Consider the following 26117-nt stretch of genomic DNA (forward strand, 5'->3'; position numbering starts at 1 on the left):
CGTTCTGCAACACATACCAACCTCATGGACAAATTACCTTGCACGAATTACAAATGAAGTATAGCTGGGCGTAGAGGAGAGGTATGTACACACACCCCCACACCCACAAAAATATATATGATGTTTCTCAAGGTGATAAAAAGAGCTTATAGAGCAGTTCCTTGCTGGCTTCCCCATGGAAGAAGCTACAAGGACAAGAAGAGCAGCCCAACAGGAATAGACTCACAGGGTGGAATAGCTGCAAAATCAAAGCACAGTGCCTCTTTCAGGGCATTTATCTCAGTGTGGTTCAAAGGACCAACATCCTGAGGGTATCCAGAAGCCTGTTGCCACGTTTAGATTTTGTCAGAAAGTCTGCTTCATAAACTCCACTGTGTGAACTAAAGACTGGTAAATGCAGGGAATTTGTTTCTCAGGCACATCCCTTATCTGGACATGTACTCTAAGGAGACCAAATTCAAAAAGTACAAGGCATTATACATTTTCTATGGTGTGTCCACCTGCAGCAGAGGGACACAAACAAATGTATGATGTGCTCTCTTTACAATTCAATAAGATAATGGGAATGTTTCAATCCAATGTCTGTAGAAAGAACTTCTTGACTGAATCTAAAGGCCAGGGTTATTCACAGGCAATTGAAAACTGAAAGTATTATAATTTTGCAGAATAGAAGTGTGAAAGAATAATTAGATACATGACCAACAGATGCTTTTACTTGTTGGACTGACAGGATGTTGTTATTTCTACCCATATTCAGAAACAATGAAGGTTTTCTTCAGATTTCTTTGTGTAAGATGATACATAGCACTCAAATATGCAAAGTAATGCTCATTCCTGAGGAGAATAAAAGAAATCAGCCCCAAATTTTGAAGCTATTTTACTGTAAAAAGTTTTTTCCCTAGGTAAAAATTATGTCTTTGATGAGGCTTAAATATTCAAAATTTTATCCAGAATTCAAAAGAGAAACCCAGGAAAACAATTACATTTTTACTTCAAAATCACCTTGGCCCTTTTTGTAAGGAGGTTTCTTTCTAAAACAATACATTTTAAAACAAAACATTTGAAATATATTGATTTTCAGATAGAAAAACAATGTATATGAAACAGAGGCAAAATAAATCAGATTCATAAGATCCATTTTGTACTTTTGCTTTGGATTTTGGACAGCAACAACGTATTTTTCTGTTATCCATCATACTAAAATCCATTTAAGTCATCAGATGGCAGGACTAAGTTTTTTCTATTTTTGCAGGATTGAGGGGAATTGTTTTATGTTAGTTAATTAGTCTTGTGTTATGTTGCACTTTTTTCACCTCAAAATCTTTTATAAACATGATTTGAATCAATGTTGTCAATACTGGTGCGATCAAAGAAAAAGCTCTTATCCCACTGCAGAAATGATGACATGCAGAACACAGCAGTGATTGCCAGGGCAGACATCACTGCTGTGATACAGAGAAGCCAAACCAATGCAGCTTTTACAAGCTACACAGAGCTCTACCAAATTTTGCTTTTCCATTGTAATCCACATTAACTGGCAGACTGAAAGGTGAGTATAAACGACAAGCAAACAAAACTGGTGTTTAACAATCTGGAAAATATAAGAGTCCTTCAAGATAATAAGATGTGCAATCTGACTTTCAAGACTATGATCAAACTAATTAAGAAAGAAGCAACAAACTTATTCTGAAGTCAAGTAAATGGGAAAATAGATACATATATAATTATATGTTGATATTTTTATACATGTTAATACATTTATTAATAAGAAAAAAATCCCAGCTCCAAGAGCTCCTTACTTTTTGTATAAATCCAGATCATACTCTTTTAGAAATAAATGCTTTCTAATCCTCTCTTACCACTGTCTTGAAAAATTTGCTCATCAGTACTGGTTATATAGGACACTTAATATTCAATATGTAGTGCCACATTATTTATGCTTTATTGCAGAAATACATAAGGTCACCTCCCTCCTCTAGTTTACTTATTTAGGTCTAGCCTGTGATCTACGTTCATATTATCCAATAAAAGCCTTTAGAGTACTGACTGTCTCTTAGAAATTTGAAAATTTTCCCCATTCTTTTTACAGTCAGAAGAGGAAGAATTTATTTTTCTTCACACCCTTTATTTAAGTCTTTATGCACCTTCTTCTAATGTGCAAAATCCAGGTGTGCTGGCTGACTGAGATGACAGAGAAATAGTAATAACAGTAACAAAAATAATAATAATTTGGAAGAACAATGGGAGATTGAAGAAATATGAGGAATTCATTGGGGCCGAAAGAAGAATAAAGTACGTATTTCCTAGGTCTCAGCACTGTGACAAGACAGAAGGAGGAAGGAAACAACCACAGTATCTGCGTCAACTTATATTAATGTTTAGTTAAGTTGGAAGGAAAAAGAAATTCCATCATTAAATAAACAGGGAGATTCCCATCAATTTCTGAGAGTGTTGCAGCAAATCCAGACTTATAGCTACTTTTAACTTAACTATACAGCATTTTGGAAAGGAAAAAAGAAATAAATGAAGCTTATTCTATACAACAGAGAAACTGAGATGATTCATATGTTATTAAATTAATGCTTCTCATTATACAAAAATATCTAAAATTTACAGTCAAAGAATAGAGAACAAACAAACACCCACAAATGTTTAATTGTGCTTAAAATGCCACAGAATAATTCGTTTTGTACCATCGAAGCTCCTTATCAAATTTATTCCCACCAAAGCTTGGCAAGCCAAAGTTGTCAAGCCACTGAACCTAGAAACAAAGCTAATTAGCTGTTTCTTCTGTTATACACTGCAGTCCCAAATTACAAGTAATAACACACAGTGTAACAGAATTTGGCCTTTTGTTTTATCTCATGTCAGAAAAGCACACTGACAAAAACAATCCCTCACAGGATGATTTTCTTTTTCCAAACTATTGAGTTGAAAGGTTTGAAGAATGTCCACAGTACCAAAGGATTTAATTACATGAATTTAAATCATTAGAATATTAATGAGACTAATCATGCAGCTTACCAGTTGTATACCAACTGTAAAAAGGAAATTTCATTCTGGTGGGCCAGTGGATGCATTACATTTGAAAATGCTTTGTGAATGCTAATCATTGCTGTGAGGCCCTTTCCCTCTGAAAACACTCAGGAATTTTTGGAGGAAGATGGAAAAGAGGATGAGCAGAGATGCTATTGAAATGGAAATGCATTGAAGGTACATCACATAAATAAAACAACGAGATAGGTTTCTCGCACTGCTGAGCCAACAGCTGAACGAAATCATGGAAAGTCTCCATCTGGTATGCAACAACATTAAAAATAGCCTGACCTTATTTAGGGATGTATCAGGCTGTCAGTTGTGGCTACTAATGTCAGAGATAAGTAAAGCCATTTTGATTCACCAGCATTTACAAATTTAGACTTATTCCTGTGTTTAAAATTTGAAAATAAGGCACAAAATAGATTACTTTGTTATTGTAAATATAATGAAAATCAGTTATTTGAGAAAAAATAGATTTTCATAAAAGAAAAAGAAAAAGAAATATATTGTTTTATTTCTTTAAAGTAGTTGTTTTGTTTTTTTTTCAAAAACATGAGCGAACAACACTAGTTGTCATGAAGAGCATTTTAGAAAACCCCAACAGTCAGAAATCGAAAACTAGTGTGTCAAAATTTTCATAAGAAGTATCACTTGCATATATATTCACTTGTATTTTAATTTTATTTAACAAGTTAAATTAGGAGTGGTACTCAGATTTGTGAAAGGCACATTCAAATGGAAGAATGAAAGGACAAGCATCTAAGACTAGAAAAAACCAAGATAGTAGAAAAAGAATGTGATCATAGGAAACACTGTCCAATTTTAAACATTTCTGCCTGTTCCTTCCACAGGAGGATTCCTGGACTCTAAGAGTGCTTTGAGGCTTGAAGAGGAGCTGGATAGCATGGATCTAAGATGACTCAGGCTCTGAAGATTAACACTTCTGGGTATTTTAGACGTGCTACAGTTATGAGAGAGGATCAACTACACTATGCCCACTTACATCATGGCTGCTTTCAGCTTTGGACAGAAAATATCACAACTGAACTTGACTTCTCTGATCCTTCTCTTTAGTGACCAGTGACAGAACCCGAGGGAATAGCAGGAAGATGTGCCAGGGGAGGTTTAGGTTGGACATGAGGAAAAGGTTCTTCACCCAGAGGGTGCTGGACACTGGAACAGGCTCCCCAGGGAGGTGTCACGGCCCCAAGCCTGACAGTGTTCAAGAAGAGACTGGACAATGTCCTCAGACACACGGTGTGAACTGTGGAGTTGTCCTGTGCATGGACAGGAGATGGACTCGATGATCATTGGGAGTCCCTTCCAGCTCAGGACATTCCGTGACTCTACAATTCTATAAGGTCATCCTTAGTGACAAATCAATGGAAGCAGGTGAACATCTAAACTTAACTTTGAAACTATTCCAACACAGCCAAAATGGTAGGTAGGAAGATTCTACAAGGTGAATTAGTGAAACAGAAAGACTTTATACCCCTGAATGTTATGTAATGGAAATTTCAATATCTCATCTATATTCCTGCCAAATTCAGGATCCATATGCACTGTTATTAATTAATTTGAATTTGGAATTTAAGGTGTTACTTCACTAATGTGTAGTATTTTTGATAAAGACAAATTTGTCCTTATAGCATTAGATATTTTTTCATGGTAACTAAAAGAATGACACCTTTCTGAAGCTTTAATAAATATCTAGCTAACGCTGAGGACACTTAAGCATGTGCCAGAGATGTTCCTAGGCATTTACAGTCTTCCTCCAGGCATGTCTGAAAGTCCTAACAGTGCTGAGAAGGCAGGTGCTTGACTCATGTTCCTAATTCAAATAATAATTAAATCCAGCTTTCTGTTATCTCTCTGAACTGACATGTCTGAAAAAAACCAAACCAAACCAAACCAAACCAAACCAAACCAAAACAAAACAAAACAAAACAAACCAAAACAAACACAAAACAAAAAACCAAAACAAAATTAAAAAGAACAACAAAAACCATTTTAGGACATATCTGCTAAATTACATTTCCTGTAAGATAAATGACATCATGATGGTTGCATTATCACACACATAGTTCATCCAGTTTCAAAGATTTTCCCCTGCCTTTCCAAATATTTGAGAGACAAAGCCCCCAAAATAACCCACAGTGTTACAGGCCCCACATGGTATTCTGGATCCACCTGGGATGGAGTTAGTTTTCTTCTCTATGCTTTGATTTGCAGCTGGAACAATGTTGGTAGCACACTAATGTTTTGGCTGTTGCTGAAGAGCACTTGCAATGTCAAGGCTTTCTCTCTTTCTCATTTTGCGCTTCATCCCCCAACAGCGAGTTGACTGGGGATGGGTAAAGCGTTGGGAGAGGACCCAGTCAGAACAGCTGACCCCAACAGACTAAAGGGGTATTTTATGCCATATGATGTCATGCTAAGCAATAAGGGCTCAGAGAAAGGAGGAGAAAGGGAAAAGATTCATGGTTATGGCGTTTGTGTTCCCAAGTAACTGCTACACATGATGAAACCTTGCTTTCCAGGAACAATTTCTTCCTGGAAAGGGTTGTCAGGCATTGGAACAGGCTCCCCAGGGCAGTGGTGGAGTCACCATCCCTGGAGGGGTTTAACAGATGTAGAGGTGAGGTTCTTTGGGACATGGTTTCGTGCCAGTATTGGGTTAATGGTTGGACTTGATGACGTTAAAGGTCTTTTCAAACCAAAATTATTCTGTGATTTTATCTGCCTGACAATGGGAAGTAGTAAGTGAGTTCCTTGTTCTGCCTTGCCTGCCCATGCGGCTTTTGTTTTCCCTGTTTAACTGTCATTATCTCAATATACAACTTTTCTCGCTTTCCTTCCATTTTCTCACTGAGCCACAGGAAAGGGGAGTGAGAAGAATCTTTGGCTATTGGCCAGAGTCAACCCACCACATGTTGTTTGCAAACCTGTTTTTGAAAGGTTCCCTGTGCTAGGAGGAGATGCACACACGATCAAACATGTATCTGGCGCAGTGACTACAGCACTTTCCTAGGAGGAAATACCACAAAATGAAACCAAACTAACCTAAACTGAACTAGTCCTGGGAGCAGGAAAGAGAACACAGGTTTCCTAGCCCACTCTCTTATATATTAGGATGGAGGGAGAGATCATTTTTCCATATGTTAGTCTATCTGTCTCATTTTGGAAAATGTTCAAGCAATCAAATCCTGATCAGAAAGAAATGCCTATCTGTAAAGCAAAGATCTCATGACCTGTTTTTGCCTGCACTCAGCACATATGCTTCACCTCGATATTTGTTATTTGATAGTCAAAATAAGTCCCTCTTTGGTAGCTCTGCTATGTGACATATTTAAGAGACGTGACTCTTCCCATGCACCAGGTAAGATCAAGGTGTCTAATTCAGAACTGTCTATTTTTACAGCAAGCACCTTCTGTTTATTTATCTAGTTCACATCATGTATTGGAGACTGAAACAGCCCACAGGAACCTTTCAGTTCTACTGTCAATATTTCTCTTGAATGTGCTTTGTCATTTTTCCTTTTTTTTTAAGAGAAAGGAACAGTAGTATAAAAGTGGTACAAAAGTGTATAAGTATTGCTAGAATGTGTTATGGGAATAAATCATATTGATTGAACATCTTGTCACTAGGGTAATTGCATCTGTATTTAGGAATTCTAACACCATAGCTGTAGAGTATCCTGGGCACAGGTCCAAGACTGGAAATGAGAACGGGGGCTCACAATGTCCCTCTTCGTAGACCTAGAGAACACTAAGTGTAAAATATCTCATTAAAACAGAAGAAAAGCCAGACTTGTTGAAAGTGAGACCAGAGCAGATGGTTCTGATGTTAGGAAGGAAAACAGACTTAGAAATGATAGGAAGTCTTTTAATAAAACTGAATGTAAATGAAAAGAATAATTTTATTTAACTTTTCCACCTTTCCCAATGGCTGAAATTCCCAACAAGGGATTGAATTCTCTTCTGCTTTACAGCAGAGTCATTCTTCTAAATTGCTCTTGGTTGTGATCTTTACATGTGCTCTGCATGGTAATTTCTAAGTTTTATGAATTTTCAGAAAAAAAAACAAGCTGGTCAGGACAACCCTATTAAACTTCCTCATCAATAGTCTTCCGGAAGGCACAACGCAGCAATATGATTGGTGTAGGTGGATAAATAATTAGGCTTATGCATTTGTATAATAAGAAACAGATGTGGACAAAACATGATGAATGAGAGACGTTAATCAGGAGCTTTAGAAAGATAACTAAGGGCATGCAAGGAGAAAGGTTATACACTGGCTGCCTAGCTTCTTACTTCTTGCTTTTCTTTCTTCTGGTCATTTAAGCCTCTTACCCTGTTATGTATTCATTTTTTCTTTCTCTGTCTCCCCTTTTTTCAACTATAGTTGCTTTTCAGTCTAAAATAACAACAATATCAAATGCTTGTAGAAAAGCAGATCTTTTAAACTCTAATAAAAACATTCATTTATTTTAGAGTAAAATTGTTTTTGTAGAAGTCAAAAAAAAAGAAGAGATATTAATATGAAAACACGGAGTCATCTAGTTTGTGCTGTTCTTTATCATTATCAGCTTTCCTCTGCAAAAGGAATACAGACAAAAGAAGAGCTGTTTGCACCACTTTGCTAATACAGTGTGCTTCTAGGTATCTTCTTAATAAGTTAGGAGGTTGCATGCTGTTCTGAAAGGAAATATTCACACTACATGTTACTGGTAAGGGGGAAAGGCTTAATGAAATCACAGGGTTTTTTCCAAAGAAAGGCCATCTTTAGTAAGCTACAGTTTACATGTTGAAGTCTAAACTACAAATTATGTGAATATAATATGCTATAATTCATCTGAGTGCAATTATCGTTCCCGATTTCTGCTTCTAGAAAAGAATTAACCATGTAACTGTAAAAGACATGATTATTTGTAAGATTTGTTTATAACTTCTATGTGATACTGAATAGAATTGCTGTGGGAAAACAAACAATTTCTATATATTATTAAAAAATATTACTTACATAAGGGATTGTGTCCAAGGTGTCTGTGTTGACAATTATAGGTGCAGGGCTTGCCTGAAAGAGGAAAAAAGGAGAGAAAATAAATGTAAATATATGAAATTCATTCATATTGAAATGCTCATAAAGATACATTAAATTAAAAGTCTAAAAGCCTGTCTTCCCTTTGAATTTATATCGTACAGCAGTACATAACTTTGAGTACTGTTCAATCAATTAATGTTGAAGGAAATAGATTCTCAGCCTCCAAATCAGAGCTCACTGTGGTCCTTCTTTTCAATTTCATTAGGCTTTGGATCACATCCTGAATATATAATAACTAGTCATTCATTTGTAATAGAACTATAAGAAATATGACTTATTCAGCTTACAATTAGGCAACCTTGGGGGTGAGGATTTCAGTTGCCCTTACCTTACAAATCTACTTTTTGTGTTTGAGCAAAATCAAGATGATAAACCCCAACATTTTTTTGTTTGCACTACTTATCAGTATGTAGTACGTGTATATGCACATATACTATGATATTTATGTGTCCTGGTTTCAACTGAGATAGAGGTAATTTTTTTCTGAGTAATTGTTATAGCGCTGTGTTTCAAATTTAGAATGAGCATAATGTTGACAAGACACTAATGCTTTGATAGTTGATAAGTAGTCAAGGACCTCTCAGCCTTTCAAGCCATACCACATGCATGAGAAGCTGGGAGGGAGCATGGCTGGGACAACTGATCCCAACTGGCCAAAGGGTTATTCCATACCATATGGTTATGCTCAGTATAAAATGTGTGGGAAGAAGAAAGAAGGGGGAGATATTTGGAGTCTCCTTCTCTGGAGACATTCAAAAACCCTCCTGGACACATTCCTGTGTGATCTACTCCGAGTGAACCTGGTTTAGCAGGTGGGTTGAACTGGATGATCTCCAGAGGTCCCTTTCAACCCCAGCCAATCTGTGATTCTGTAATAGCTCAAGGACTCAGGAGGAGAATGATCAACATCTAGTCAGTGTAGTATAAAAAGTGATGGAGAATACCTGTTCTCTGTTTGCCTGATGCCTACTTGGTCAGCAAAGACTCTTCGGCCATTGTAGTGGGCTGATGAATGTAGTCATGCCTAGCATAGTAGCTCATTTGCTCTATTTATCTACATTGTACATTAGCCAATGAATGACTATCTGTACTTCAAAGCTGTATAGACCACAGAGTCTCTTTGTGCATGGCAGAGATGATTACAGAACTACTGAAAACACTGATTGTATGTCTATTGCCAAATATTCACTGCAGGATATCAAAACCTAAGTAAAGTGACCCAAACTAACTTTAGTACAGCAATTCACATGCTTTGAGGATGTCACAGTTTCTTTCCAATTTTGGAGTAGTTATTGTAAGATAATTATTTGTTCAGAGAAACAAAATCGAGGCAAAAGACACCTACTGATTTCCCCTCATCCACAGAGCTACTCATCTCATCACAGAAAGTTGTCAGGTTGACAAGTCACACAATTTACCCTATGTCCTTCACGAGCCTTGACAAGGTTTCCAGGAGGCACCCACCAGGATGTTTCAATTTGTGAGCTTCTTACCTACTCCTGTCCCGCAGGTTCCCACTTGGCCCATCAGCCCTTCCACAGCAAAAGTCTGAGCATTTAAGCTGCTCCTTTGAATAGTGTGATCCTTCCCTGCCTGATCTACCCACAGAGCCTGTGAAGAATTGGCACCCATGCAAGAATATCTTTCAGAGTTCATTTTAACCTGGTGCTTACTGTATTCTTGACTGATTGGAAGAGCTGACCTTCAGCTATCAAAATGATAATTTTCTGCCACTGTTCAGGCAGATAGGTGTGGAAAAATTCACAGAGCAATAGTTTCAGATGGATATACCGACTATAACTCTTCACTCACAACTAATATAATAAGTGTATTTTTATTTTCTGTTCTTTCTGTTCACATGTGTATGTGTGTGTGCATTTGTGGGGCAGCAAATCTGTGTGGTGACTTTTATTTTTATTTTTTTTTTTTTATGGGAACACTGATTTAATACAAACATTTTGCTTCAGTCTCTCTAACGTACGGTAATTTGAAGAACACTGACATCCTGAGCTACAACATTGCATTTAAGTGCAGGAAATCGAGCTATTTTTATTAGTTGTGTCCTGTTTGTATCTCATGCTTTAGAGTAGGAGGCTTTAATTATGTGGAGTTGAGAAGGCAACCACTGGAGAGAGCCCTAAATATAGCACTAGTCGTGGAGTACACAATAGCATCAAAATAGTCCTGTTATCACTGTGAAGTTACTCAAGGCATAGGTCAAGAGGAAATCAGTAGCAACAGGGAGTCAGAAGGATTTTGCCTTCCAGGATGATGCGTCTGTATCTATTCTGACTTAAAAACACGTCATATACACTGATTCATCAAATTCTCAAAAAAAGTTAGCCAGATATCTGTTCACTTCTTAGAGAGAACAATGACAAATCTAGCACAGCCGTTCATCAGCTCATCAAGAATACTTCCAACTGTGCATAAATTAAGAAATGCACACAATAAAAGTTTTTAGATTCTTTTGAGAATCTCTGCCTACTGTGTCTTTGAGGCAGTGCTGCCTCTTATTTGTGACACTCTATATATCCACACATAGATAAAGAATATAAGTTTGAGACTGGGTGAGAAGAAGTAGCTTTCTGGAAGACAAGGATAATGACTGTATTCCTAGCTCTGCCCTTTGACCTGCTCTGCAGTCTTAAGCAAGACATTTATTATTTTTTACCTGGCTGTTCCCAGCTGTGAAAGAACTCTAGAAAAACTGGCTTAATTTGTTCAAAGTTTTAAGAGAGATGTTGGTTGGCAAGAACTACATAATCTATCTAAATGTAGGCAGTTTAAAATCTTACACGTCTAATTTCCTAACTTGCAGGATGAATTTAAATCAGTAGTAATTAGTTTATGAAAGACCCAGCCCTTTTTTAAGTCAGGTAGCATACAGAGGGTTCCCAGATTTTACAATCAGATTTTAAAGATGGGAAGATGACTTCATGAGGATATCCACAATTGTCCAGCTGCAAAATAAATCCAAACCAATCACCGAAAGAGGGAATTTTACTGAGTGTAGTGAACAGAGTGATCCTGTTTTCCCCATTCTTCATGCACTTTCCTTTCTGTGCTAATCCTTACCTGTGAAGTATTATATTTTGCTGACAATGTACCGCATAGTCTATCAGCCTTATAACTACTGCTTCCTGCAAGGACCTTTTTCCTGCCCTTGATTTGTAGCAGGGCTTTCAGCTGAGCCATCTCTGTGCTTGGAAGAAAAGGCATCACACTGACAGCTGCAGTGACAGATTGCCATAGCTGGGACAAAACTTGAATAGCTTTGGGGAAAAAAAAAAAAAGAAAATATAAAAAAAAAAAGGAAGAAGATTTTTTTTCTTCTTTTCAAAGGACTTGAGCACAACGGACTTTGCTTCCAGAAATATATATGAGATTGTTCTGCTTGCAGCGAGTCAGACAGTCTAGTTGCTTTTCCACCAAAAGCACAACTTGAAAGCAAGACACAGTGAAAAGACTTGAAGCCAGTAGAAAGAGAACAAAAAGGCACACGCTCTACTTCATAACATTTACTCTGCTACCAAATTCTCTACAAGTGTATGACATGACTCATACCTCTCAGACAAGATGAACTTTCCCTCTACCATGAGTGCTAGCATTATCTTGGTTGACTCACTTTACTTAAAGCATTCGCAGTTTTATAGATTATCCATATTATACTGAATTTCATTCTTTTTGGATCATTTGTTACTCCTGGCTTTAGCTGTTCCTATTATGCAGTGCTGTATTCAACACCAGACTGTGAAACTACTTGCCTAGGTATATGGTAACTAATTTATAAATAACAAGCACAGCACATTACTTCTTAACCAGAAGAAAATGAAACAACTAGGTGATCATTTTGAAACTATCCACATACAGGTATTCCTAGCTGCAGTTTTGACTCAGAAATCTTAATTGCTTGTTTTCCTGTTAAGGAATCACCATCATTATCTACATTAATACACCTAAGTAAATTCAAAATAAAGAGGTGGTGAAATTTAGAGAAGTACAACAGTGTATGTATTATCATTTAAGAAGTAAGTTGAGTTGTCAGTGGCTTATTACCATCTTTTGCAAGCAGTTGACTCTCTAGACTGTACGTCAGAATTAAGGGCTCATCCTCCCAGGTAGTCAGCTCTAAAATCTACAACACCCTCTGTAATATTCAGCTGCAGTTTCACTTTATTTTAAATGTTAACAACTTCTGTCTTAATAACATGAAGCGGAGCAGTCCCTATATTTGTGCATGAATAGGGCATGCCGCATCCCTCAGATACAATATGTCAGACTGTTTGAGGCTTTGGGAAGGTAACACTGAACTAGTTTAAATTAATTTCATATTTTCAAAAGTTTCACAAATGTAGAAAAAGATTTACACTGACATACAATGGCAGAAAAGATTAAATGATAATTTAGATGTCAGAACAGTAATTCTCTGGCATGCTATGAGGCCTCGAGATCACAGAACACACAAAATCTTCATTGTACCTGCCACTGAATTACAAACTGTAAGACCAAGAAGGAGAAAAAGTCATTTGCTTTTTATTAAACAGAAAATATAAAAAGATAGGGAGCCATTTTGAACATCTAAAGAGTGGTTTTTTAGCAAACAATCCTACCTCTACTTAGAGACATAAAATAAAAGTCAAAGCAGCTTTGCTTCCAGGCTGCAGCTGTCAAGAATAGAAGAAAAATGCCTCAAGAAATCCTTGAGGCTTTTCCCTACATAAATAATACAACCCCATATAAAGCCACTTAATTTAAAGGTAAATAGTGCCTTTCGAATAACATGGCCTTACATTTGAGCTTGGGGTTTTGCGTTGTTTTTTATTTAATCTGTAGGAATAATTTCCTATGTAAAATTGCATTAGCTGTGACACTGTTGAACAAAAACATTATGTAGACCTAAGGAAAACCTAACATTTCTGTGCAGATCCACAGGTTGCCAGAAGGAATAGCAAGAAAGCACCTACTTTACAGTGGTTGAGTTTCACCTGATACTGCCTGTTAACAATTTGAATTAGCAATGATTAACATAACGGTGACTTTTTACCCAATATCAGATCCAGTGAAGGACACAGAAATGTCAATGGGAAAAGCTCGATAGAGAATGAGGGATAATTATGATACATCTGAATTTCCAGTGAAGATATTATTCAACTAAATGTTATTACCCATTAAATTTTGAGGTGTTAACCTTCCTATCACTAGGGAAGGCGGATCCATATGTCTCATTCTAGGATGCCAAATGCCATACTAAGGCTCACACGGAGGTCCCATTATCACATCTCCACTGCCTCACAAAAAAAATTGATGCAAAGTGTCTTACCCCAGTGCTCTAGCTTTGAACAGAAATTTAGGCCTAAACCCTGTATTTAGAAATACTGCTTCAGCACATGTTCACGGCCTTTTGAAAGTGAATGGGCCATAAACATTCATTTGTTTCCTAAATCTCTGATCTGATCTCCACTGTACTTCAGAACTTTCCCCAAAGTCTGTGTTAAATCACATCTCTTATGAAAATAACAGATTTAACCAATCCAGGCAATGCCAGTTTCTGTTATATTCTTAACTCTGGATGTAGAAACATTAGAATTGAGAACAAAAATAGAAATACATTCCATATGGTCTTTTTATAAGTGTATTATCATCAAAACTCTGCCTTCTGATACGGATATATGTCTTTCAGATCTTATTCATAACAATTTTATAAAAGGTTTAAACATTTGAAAAATCTGTCTTGACACTACAATCAATATTAGTGGAAAGATATACTGCAAAAATAAAGTGTTATGGAGTAATGTTACTGAAAACCTAAGAACTAAGCTAACTTATGTTATACTGCAAAATTATCAAACTGGATACATCTTCCATTTTAAACACCTTACAGACATTCTGCTACATCTATCAGATCTAAAAACTTCTGGGTGAAAGTCTCCGCGTAACTGAAGTTAATGGTCAAACACTGATCTGCTTCAATAGATTAAAAATTTGAGCTAATATGTGTATACTCAATATTAGTTTTGCTTTTCTCCTGGCATGATTTATAGTAGATGGATGCATTTAGCCAGAAGCTTCATGAAAGTAAGGTAACACCAGTGCAGTTTTTCAGATCTGGGGGATCCCCTTCCCCCTAAGTTGCTTATTCTTTTGTATTTAATGTCTATTAAAGGCATTATTATGACATATAAGAATGTGAAATTATTATGTGATTTTTAATGGATATGTGATTTTTTTATAAAAGACTGTTACACTCAAGAAGAGATGCACAACAAATAGAATGGGAAAGTAATCCTGAATACCTGTCAAGTTCTTTTAAATGAAAATAGTTAATATATTGCACTACTCATGAGTGTAGACTCCTTCAAACAAAGATTTTTTTTTCTCTTCAACTGGATTTTAACCTTCTACAGAAACTATAAAGACTAAGTGGCAAGTGTGTGTACATATGCATATATAGACACCTATATCTCAGAGGAAAACAAAATGAAAGCAAAACCAAAGCCATTCTATCCCTCCTTTCTCTTCAAAAGTGAAGGCTCCATCATCCATGGAATAACTTTTTACTTCTAAAATCATGGTACACTAGGCTCTCAAAGCAGTTTTCCCATATCTTATTCTGTTACCTTTTTACAGCCTGAAGTGCCTGCAGGTTGAGTGTTACATTTATTCCTGCATGGAGAATTTATAACCAGTCCCAAAAGCACAGAAACAAATGGACTAAAAATTACAACACAGACGATGACAACAAGAAAAATGAATGTAAAACTATATGTGAAATAAGAAAATTACTTTAACAGAATTTGCTATCTATTCAAGAGGTTTATCAGAACATAAACTCCAAAGAACCAAACATCTTATTTCAGGAACTAATCAATCACATTAAGCACTGTATACAGCAGCCCAGAAATAATGGAATCAATATCAAAGAGCACATGCCTCCGCTTGGTAAGAGCAGAAGAGACCAAGACTTACTGGTGTTACATCTAACTCTTCATAGACAGGAAAGAATAAGAAATACAGAAGAACCGTCTTTAGAGTTTTAGAAATGTTCTCAGAATTAGCAAAATCACCACTGATCCTGTTCCAGCACTGAAGCTGCCAGGAGAAGAGCTGGAGTTTACTGCAGTTCATAAAATGCATCAAGTTAACTCATTCATTCTAGCTAAGCATGTGTAGGAACAAAACTATTCTGCGAAATGCTTTAACTATATTAAGGTATATTTAATAGTATTTAGGAAGATGTTAAAGAATTAAACTTGATTTTGAATACCTGCAACAAATTCAAAGTTAAATTGAGCTGTACTGGAGCAAAGAAGGTTTTGATTTTTTATGTCAGTAGAAGCAAACTTCTAATGTCCTCTGGAAAAGTTTTAATTGATGTCCCAGAGTGTCCCTTCATGTCCCAGAATCACTACATGATTAACAAATTTAACAAAATAATTTCAAATATATTGCTTGCCGACAGCTTTATTCAAAGCTTAAATTGCTGCAGGACCACTGCACTCACAGTATGTTATTTCAACAGATAAGAGATATCAGTGTTTAAAGTGAGCTATCAAGAGTTCAGACTGAGTCAGGCAGTTTACAAGGTTTAGCCTCATGTGTCAGAAAATGCATTTCTCAATGGAGATGGACTGTTACATAAATTACAACTATTTGGTATTTTACTATGGGGCTTGCCACCCAGTTTTAGTCTCAGTTTTCTCACTGACATCCTTCTGCCTGAGAGACCGGGTGCACTGCGGGTGACGTGCAGGACAGCACATGCCAGAACTGCCACTTTTTCCGTAATTTTACAGATTGTAGCACCCAGCAGGAATGTCACAGGCTGCCAAGCTTAGCAAGGACTCTCCATGTGAATCTGCGTAATACCATTGAGTGGTGAAAAGAGAGAATGTTCCTTATAGGATGATGAAATCTTGTTTTAGGGTACTTGGTGGAAATACAGATATGTCATTTTTTTTTGTTTTTAGGACCAATTTCCCTCAGTTTAAAAAATTGTAAATAGGAAAACAAAACCAAATCAATCCAATTTCTAGACTTCGTATCTTGTTATTCTCCCAGGGAGGTGTCACAGTCCCAGACCTGACAATGCTGAACAACACTCTCAGACACATGGTGTGAATTTTGGGGTTGCCCTATGGAGGGGCAAGAGTTGGAGTCAATGATCCTTGTGGATCCCTTCCAACTCAGGATGTTCTCTGATTTTATGATTCTATTCCTTAATCTGCTACATTAAAGTTTTTATTTTAAGGAATATGCCCCACTTGAACACGAAGCTTGTATTATTCCTGCCTTCCTTCCACCTCATACTGCGCACGAACAACCAGGTTGTGGTAGTAGGTTCTGCAGGCACCTCTGTGAGCAGAAGAAACTATTAATAAGGAAGAAAAGAGTGAGGAAAAAAGAGAGGCAGAGACCTCAGTAATTAAATGTTCATGTCAACTGGCAATAAAGTTAAATTCCCTAAGTCGAGTCTCTGCTTTGCCTGCAAGACACCTACTCTGAAATTTCACTGGAGAACAGATATTTGTTCAGCGTCTTTTATTTATTCATCCTGTTTTTGACAAATCTACAGTCACTTATTGGAGGTGAGACTGGAGCATAGGAAGGTAAAAGAACAAGGTTTTCAATTATAAAAGAAAATGTTGATTTGAGTAGTAGAAGCAACAAAGAGCAAGTGCAAGCAGTACTGCAGCCACAAGGAAACTTATTGTGTAAAATAGAAACACATAAAGTAGCAACTGATTATTATTCATAGAGGAGTTTTCCACAGAGAAGGAAAGCTACACCCTCTTTTCCTAGCATATAGTCTATTAAGATGCTATTGCTGTCAACCTCTGACTTCTCAGAAATAGCATTTACTAAAAAATTTCAAAACACAAAATCAACGCAACATGGCACCACAGGTTTGTAGAATAATGAAACCATGTAAAGGGACTGAACTTGAGATGAGTAGTAACAATGCCACAAAAGCAGCTCTATGATATGCCATTGCTTAAGCAAAGAAATTGCCTGGGGCCATTACAATTCTGAGAAGCACAATGTGACTGGAGGGTAAACCAAGACTGACAGTCTTTCAAATAACTTGTACAGGACCTCAAAAATACAGCTTACTGAAATCAGAATTATAAGCCTGGAAAAAAAATGAAGGCCATCCCTGTCAAAGAATTAACAAGGGAAGAGCATCTTTGTGAACCAAACAATATTAGATTAGGGGTGCAAATAGGTGTATCAATACTAAAAAGACAGACTTAAGAAGATGAAATAAAACAAAAGGAAGAAATGTCAAAAAAACCCCAATTCCTTGATGTTATGAGTGATGCTGAGAAACACTTCATATCAGAAAAATTATACTTGCCTGCTTTTCAACAAATATTTTGCTATTTTTAACATGGGAATATTTTTCAATTTCATGCCAAGGGCAGGCAAACAGATTTTATACACTGATACAATTGTGTGACAAATTCAACAAACTACAGTGTAATCTCTCTAGAGGAGGGATAGAAGCCTCTCTGTATAAACTCAGACTAAGCACTAAAATACATACTGTAGGCAGTACTCACATTCTGGCAGATGGGCAACATGACCTACAAAGTCTTTCCTCATCTTTACATTTTAAAATTCCGTCATTTCTAAACTGTTGTTTTGGCTAAAACTGGATGCAGAAACACTGAGTAAAAAAATTATCTTAAACGGAACTAAACTAGATGGGGGCAATTTCAACAGTGACTTATTTAGCAGCAAGTAACGTGGCACTTTTACTGATGAGGCAGTCACAAAAAGTAACACAAACGCACCACTTTGAAATGTGACCCTTCTTAGATTACAGAATATGTTTTAGTTACTGAATTTAAGATATGTTTTCTTCTGTGTAAAACACAAAAATGTAGGGTGCTACTATTTGTATACAGTGACCAGGACAGGACTGGGATAGTTCTGCACTCTCTGGATTTACTGCGTGAGTGTGGATAACTAAAAGCCACTTATCCCACAAAATGAAACAAACTTCCTTGTACACAGAGACAACATTGACCTCTCACTGTCACTACTGAACAATAAACACAACAATCACAGAGACATAAAACCTAAAAACTGTCAGAACTGATCTAGCAAGACTGAGAAGATGGGTTTGCAAATCAGTTAGAAGAACTTCAAATGTCACAACAACCTTTCATGCATTTACATGATCCCCCAAAACACTGGAATATTAAACGGTTCATAACGTCAAGGCAGCTTCTTCCTATAATAATAATAACAATAATGATAAGCAGCTCTGGGATGTCTGTCTTTTTTTAATAGAGATAGTGTCTTTTTATAATAGAGAAGCTCCAGGAAAGGACTTTCAGAAATAAGCTTTGATTACTGTTAGAAGGGAAAAAAACCCCACAAAACACAAAAAAACCAAACCAAACCAAACCAAATCAGCATTTCCTGACAAAGCAAGCAGTGGAAGTTATGCACTATACATCAGGCACTAGGAGAGAACTCCTGGAATAGGATTAAGCATAGCAATTAGTAACACAAAAAGGATCTGTCTGCTTGAGGCAGGACGCAGATTAAATATAGGCATCAGAATCCAAGAGTGCAGTCGTGAAAATATCCAGATTTAGGAACTTAGATTTCCCTTGCCCCTGTACAACAGTGCTTCAGCCTCAAAAAACAACATCTGTCTCATGCAACCAACAATCAGACACGAGGCAGCCTCTACCACAGACCCATTTGGACAGATCCAGTCTCCTCCTACCCTGTCTCTTTAGGCACCAATTCCACCCTCCAAATGAAATGAAAAATTTTCAACATACTCCCCTCAGCCAGTAAATTATGATGCCTGACAGAAATATCGTCTTTACCATTCTCAGCCTGCTGTAAATCCTGACTTTCGCCATGGGACGTCTGGGGCAAATTAACACCTAATCTGATGGTCCTTTCCAAAAGCTACCCACCTTCACAGGCAGGCGTACCAATTCTGAGCACTAACATAAAAACCCCACTGTAGACCTGACCCTGATACTAAATAAATGTTTGCTTGGGAGGACAAGAAATGGGAACATCTTGTGCTTCAGAGGAGCAGGAGAAAAATGACATAGAAAATATTACAGCAAGAATAACACAGAATCTGCGGGAGGCTCTAGTTTTTTTAGGGCAGCTGTAACAAGGAGAAATCAAGAGACTCCAAAGTTAAAGTCAGATCATCCTTCACATGCCACTTTATGCTTCGGGATACATTTTGAAATGTTTTCTTTGATTACAGTATAAGCTCTCTAGTGATACACAGAGGTGCAAGCATGTTTTCCTATCACCCTGACTGGCATTGAAGGCACTTAGTTTTTCTCACTTATTACCTTAGCAGTAACCTGATACAGTTAGTAGCTGAATAATTCTTCAGATTGTTGGTAACATACTTAACAGTTCAGATATATATCTCTTCTGCACAATATTAGTGTATTTTCATTTAAAAATACCTCTTCAAATTTACCTTTCACATGGAAGAAAGCAATTTACTCTTTTCTGTCTGGCTTAACTAACCTAGTCACCTAAAGCATCATTCTGCAGCTGCTACTGCATATGGGAAAATAAATATTTCCAGGGCACACAACAAAATATTTAAAAGCAACATGATTAAAATTAGTAACACATATTGATGTAAACGTAGATGAGTCAACTTAATTGTTTTATTTTATACAAAATAGACAATAGCATATTACTGTATGCCATTTGGTGATAAGCAGTAATACCCATGTGTTCAATTTATATTTATCAAATTCAGTTGATAAATACTCCCTCGTTTAAAAGCTATATCTCAATTATAGAATTTTCTGGAAATAAGATACATATGTAATGTAGATATATTTTCTCTTTATCATTAAATTAATGATAAAAAAGAAATGTTGGCACTATCTTTTAACTCCAGATATTGAGAACTGTGCATTTTCTCCCCAGAAATCATCAGATGTTGTCAAAGGCTTTTCTTTCCCACTCACCCATTCATCAGTAAGAAACACAGAAGACCTATCATCAGAAGTCTGCGTTCATTCAGCTCAACATAGAACCTCAGTTTAAGCCATTTCCAACCCCAAAAGAAGCCTAACCCACAGAATTTAAATTTTAGAAACCTGACTTATTTTAGAGAACTATTACAGTTTTCCTTACCGGCACTAAAGAATCAAATGTATCCCATTCCCGATTCTCAATAGCTGAAATTGTTTTCAACCAGAAGAGATAGCTTGAAATATCAGACATTTCTGAATGCTTCATACTGAAAGCTGCAACATTAGTAGGACTGAGGTGAGACAGACTTGCAAAAGGAGGACTTTGGCTGTGTTACATAAAGTTCTTAATTAGATCCTTGGTACAAATTGCTATCCTAAGAATAAAAAGTTAATCAAAAAACCTCATTGGAAGGATAGGAGGGTGAGATTAGAGCCGAGACAGCTGTTTCACTTTGGGATAATAGTGCAACTGCTGAACTAAATGGTGTTCCACTATTTAAAAGTGAAAATGTACGTGTGAAAACGAAAATGTTCCCTTTGTGTTACTTAGGACAAAATTCTATATAGTTGATTTTCCTCATTGGAACTCAGGAGATCTCCCTATATTTACATTCCAATGTAATAAGCACCTAACTCTCAGATCCTCTTAAAATCACAGCCAAAATATGTTCATGAAAAGAGAGAAAATTTGAAAGGTACTGAATACAGAATTGGCACATGAAAAAATGTTGCAAGGGTTTTGGTGAAAAACCTTAAGAATCAACCTACAAAGATTTGTTTAATGTGACTAAATCCAAGAAAACTGCCCTGACAACCACAGGAGAGTGATGGATGATTTCTTATTTCTCCTAAAGAACACTACTCCAGCCTCCATTGCCAAAGAGATGCTGCACAACTCAGATCTTTATTTACCTGTTCAGGTTTATTTGCGCTTACGGGTTGTGTTGTCATACTGCAGAAATGACTTGACTTCCATCCATCCATCCATCCATCCATCCATCCATTCATCCATCCATCCGTCCATCCATCCATCCATCTATCCATGACTTCCTTCCATCCATCAGTGAACAGACATGTCAGTTTTATCCACGGTAAAATCCAGAGCCCACAGAAATCTTGACTATTTCACTAAGTTCAGGATTTTAGTGACAACATATTTTTGAGAGAAGGGTACATTGTACACAGGGGCTGTCTGCTCTGACAAATCACACAGATTTTCTGGAACTAGATGTCACCCTTTAACAAAGAAACTCCAAAGCAAATCCAAATGTCAGACTTGCAAGGTAGTCATGATGAAATGGAAATATCAGGTATGATATTTCAGGTAGGAAGAAATTCTGGAAATAACAACATTTATATTCCCCAATTGCTCACCTCCTCATAAAAAAATACTTCCAAAAGGAAGTAGGAAGCAATTATTTGTGGAGAGGGAGAAGGGGTGAGAGGAGAGAGGTTCAAAACTATACGGTACTGAGGCCAAGGGTAGGAAAGAAGTGGCCTTAAGCAGTATGTCCTTACCTGTGTATTAAACTTTCTCTTTTTGTCTACTAGTAACAATTAATTTTAGGACTCCAAATACCCATGATCAAAGTTAACTGAAAAATAATGTCAGAGGCACCAAAAATAACTGAAAAATCAAGTCAAGTTTGGCAGTTAATACTCATTTTTTAAAAAAAAGGAAACAAAAAATAGATATTTAAAAATCCTAAAGGTTTGCCTGGTTTAGAACAAAATATTTTATTTCAAAAATCAGAAAAACTTTCACAATTGAGCACAAGTACATTTTTGATGAGCAGTATCTTAAGGAAAAAAAAAAAAGTTATAAAATTTATCAAAGAAATAACAAATGGTAAACAGCCTGAGGTAAAACCTGTTGTTGCTCTTTTTTTTGTTTTGTTTTGTTTTGGTTTGGTTTGGTTTGTTTGTTTGTTTTTTGTTTGTTTGTTTGTTTGTTTGGGGTTTTTTGCAACAAAATCCGTGTAGTTTTGAAGAGTGGAGGTGACAAAATAGAGATTGAAATCTGCTTTCCCCCTCCAGCCCTGCACCCACTATTTATTTGATTAATGAGAAAATTCCACACTAATTTAAATGTTGCAAAAATACTTCAGTATGAACTAAAATGCAATATCCTGCAAAGTATATTTCAGAAAATATCTTATTTGACCAGATGAACGTGATAATTTGTGGAAATTCTGAAACATGAATCATGTATAGCAAGTTTTATGTATAGCAAGTTTTAAGTTTCCTTAAAACTCCTTCCATAAAAATTCTGTATATTGTTTAGTATAATGTCTTGAATAGACCTTTGGTTTGACCAAACACCATTGTTTATATGATCTCATAACATAATTGGTACCATTTTCTTCTCAGAGAAGTGGAAGACTTAAAAGTGGGTGTATAAATAATTAGCCAATTCTTCATCAGCTTGAACAGCTAAAGATTAAACCATCATCTTTTAGGACGTAAAATAGATCCTTTACTGTGAAAGTGGTTGCAGCTAGTCTGTTAGATTTCTTAATGAGCTTATAAAAAAAGTTTAATTTACAGAGTACATTGTTCTGTAAATCTGAGAGATTGAAACAGACTAAGAGACCCAGCTAAGCCCATCAGCCAAACTGGTGACACCTCTGTGAAAACATATTTAATATGTTGAATATGAAACATATGAATTTTAAAACATATTTAATAAAGGAAAGAAAATGGAGGAGGAGAGAATGAGGGAACAACAGAAGAAGGCACATTCTCCAATGGAGAAGTTCATGCTGAAGCAGGGACTCCCCCAAAGGGACTGTGGCCATGAAGGACCCACACGGGTGAGGAGGACATAAGTAAGGAGGAAGGAAGGGTGAGAAGGAAGGAGAAGCAAAGACAAACCACTACATCCTGACCTCAACCTTCCACACCTCCTGTCACCTCAGCACAGGGGCTGAGGGTGACCTACAGAGGTAACAAGGAGGGAAGAGAGGTGTCTGGAGTACTTTGTCCACTTCTGGGCTCTCCAGTTTAAGGACAAAGAACTACCGGAGGGGATCGAGCAGCAGGCTATGAAGCTGATTTGGGATCTGGACCATATTTCTTATGAAGAAAGAGCTGGGTCTGTTAAGCCTGGAGAAGAGAAGACTGAGAGGGAACTTATCAATGCTGATAAATAACTCACGAGTGGGTGTCAAGAGGATGGACCAGACTCCTTTCAGTGGTGCCCAATGATAGGATGAGGGGCAATGGGCACAGACAGAAGTACAGGAGGTTCCATCTGAATATGAGGAAAAACTTCTTTACTTTGAGGTGCCAGAGCCCTGGAACAGGCTGCCCAGGGAGGCTGTGGAGTCGTCTCCTCTGGAGACATTTAAGACCTGCCTGGATGCATTCCTGTGCAATCTGCTGTAGATGAAGCTCCTTTAGCAGATGGGTTGGACTGGATGATGTCCCGAGGTCCCTTTCAACCCCAACCATTCTGCAATTCTGTGATTCTTTGAGTGAAGCTGTGCCTGGGAAAGTAGGAAGAAAGGTGTACTCCCTAACTCTTTTTTGTTTCTTAATACCCAACTCAGCAATTACATGTTTACATTAGTTGTCAATAAATTAAATTCTCCAAATTGAGTCTGTTTTGTCTGGGACAGTAACTGATGAGCAGCTTCCCTATTTTTAGTTCAGTTCCTGAGCTTTCTCACCCCTTTGCTTCTTCTTTTGTCCCCTGCCCAGCTGCAGGGGCATTGAGGGAGCCTTTGTGTGGGTGCTTGGCTGCCACCTGGGCCAAACCACCCCTACTGGACCTACCATACCACCAATTACAGCAGAGGCTTTCTATCATATTACTATTTTTAAAATGATCTTACGGAATACCTAAAGCTCTTCCAGTATCTCTGAAAAAACACTACAGATGTGTAATACCTCAGGTCAAGACAGTGATGACAAAACATGAATAAAGAACTCATAACAAATAAAGAACAAAGTATCACAAAAGCTGATGCAACTAGATCAAATAAAAGCTCATACAGTTTATACACAAAGACACAACTGTCCCAGGTACCTCCTTGCATTTTATAGGAAAAATGGCATTCCAGGTTCCTTTATGCCTCATATGTCTAATGTCACTTATAATGCATATTTATTTCTATGAAAGCAAGTACTGCTACAAATCAAATACATATTAAATAATTCAACCAGTAAGATTACGTTTTTATAATTTGATATAACAGAACAGATCAGCTGGGAATACCCACTATGTCTCCAGCAGAGAATTACTTAACTGTACCTCACCCTTTTCCATATCTCCAACTAGATTTGGCTTCCTATGAAACATTAAAATGTTTCATTTTAAAAATATTTTTGAGTGGTGAATAGTTTCTATAAAGCTTCATTGGAGTTTTGCCAAAGAGTTGTTTACAAACCTCTAATACATTAAGAAAAAATGACTGAGATAACTGAGACATTCACTTCATAAGTCTTTTACATTAGAAGAATAAGGACAATATAGACACACAATTATACATGCAGGTGTATTTGTTTATGGTTGTAGATATGTTTGTGCTGTTTAAGTCTGAAGGGCTTTGGTGGTTGTTCTTACTGAATGTTCAATCAAAGGGAAGTAAGAATAGTACGATGATTGCGAAGTTCCATTCCAAAACTCTTGCATCACGATGGCTGAACTTTTGCATCCAGCAATCAGCAGCAGTAATACTGGTTTATAATACTTTCAGATCAACCGTAAACCTACTTTATTATCTTTTCCCACTAGTGCTGCTATAGTAAAAGATCAGTCATTGCAGCAATTAAAACTGGCTTCTGTGGCTTTTGAACACCTTTAGTAGATTGAATCGGAGTTTGAGATGTCTACAAAAATATAGTTTTCTTTCTTCCTCTCATTTGCCAGTTTTGTTACTGTGCTTTGTAAATATATTAAAAGTTATGAATAAATACAGAAGTTGCATTTTGTGTGTATTTGACATATTCAACTTTGAAAACACCTTACTTTTTTTCTTTTTCTTTTCTGTTTTTTTTTTTTTTTTTTTTTTTTTAATCCTGACGATTTACATATCAGATGGATTTTTTCAGGATTTCCCTTCGTTTGCTTTACTTTTACATGGAAATGGAAAGGACAATAGCATGAACTACTAAAACCTTCTAATCAGCTAGTCTAATTGCAGACTGGACTACTACTTTGGTCCCAGTTCTGCAGGGTGCTTAACTTTTGGGTTGACTTCAGCATTCGAAGTATTGCGGTAATGCCAAGTCCCACTAACACGGCCTGTTTCACTGTGCTTAGGAAACTGCTAATCACTGTGCAGAACTGTTCAAGAAGGACAGTTCAAGAAGAAGAAGAACTGTTCCAGAAGGACAGGGAACTGCTAGAGAGAGTCCAGCATAGGGCAACGAAGATGATGAAGGGAGTGGAGCATCTCCCGTGTGAGGAAAGGTTGAGGGAGCTGGGGTTCTTTAGCTTGGAGAAGACTGAGGGGTGACCTCATTAACATTTACAAATATATAAAGGGTGAGTGTCAGGAGGATGGAGCCAGGCTCTTCTCTGTGACAACCAATGATGAGACAAGGGGTAATGGGTTCAAAGTGGAACACAAGAGGTTCCACTTAAAAATCAGAAGAAACTTCTCAGTGAGGGTGACAGACACTGGAACAGGCTGCCCAGGGGAGTTGTGGAGTCTCCTTCTCTGGAGACATTCAAAACCCACCTGGACACGTTCCTGTGTAACCTCATCTGGGTGTTCCTGCTCCAGCAGGGGGATTGGACTGGATGAGTTTTCCAGGTCCCTTCCAATCCCTAACATTCTGTGATTCTGTGATCCACAGTTTTAACTTCCCTCTGGCATGGCTTCTTATTGAACTTCAGTTTTGCAGATGTCCGTGGAGAAAAATATTATTTAAGATGCTAAAGATATCTTTAATGACTTTTTGTCATTGTTTTGTTCTTACATTTTCAGTATTTTCTCCTCTTATTCCAACTTTACCAATTTAATAGTAAATTGGTT

The 26117-nt window shown here is 37.0% G+C and overlaps 1 protein-coding gene across 6 annotated transcripts in view; it reads right to left on the reverse strand.

Moving 5' to 3' along the window:
• Nucleotides 1–26117, reverse strand: part of DLG2 (discs large MAGUK scaffold protein 2) — a gene marked incomplete at both ends in the record, with an annotated part of 882996 nt that overhangs the window by 409610 nt on the left and 447269 nt on the right. For all 6 annotated transcript variants that reach the window (XM_080346627.1, XM_080346631.1, XM_080346630.1 and 3 more), the window contains one exon: nucleotides 8063–8116. In XM_080346627.1, coding sequence (XP_080202753.1) covers nucleotides 8063–8116 — 54 coding nt within the window. The remainder of the gene's footprint in view (nucleotides 1–8062; nucleotides 8117–26117) is intronic.

This window comes from Nesoenas mayeri, assembly GCF_963082525.1.
Source record: "Nesoenas mayeri genome assembly, chromosome: 1".
Classification (NCBI taxonomy): domain Eukaryota; kingdom Metazoa; phylum Chordata; class Aves; order Columbiformes; family Columbidae; genus Nesoenas; species Nesoenas mayeri.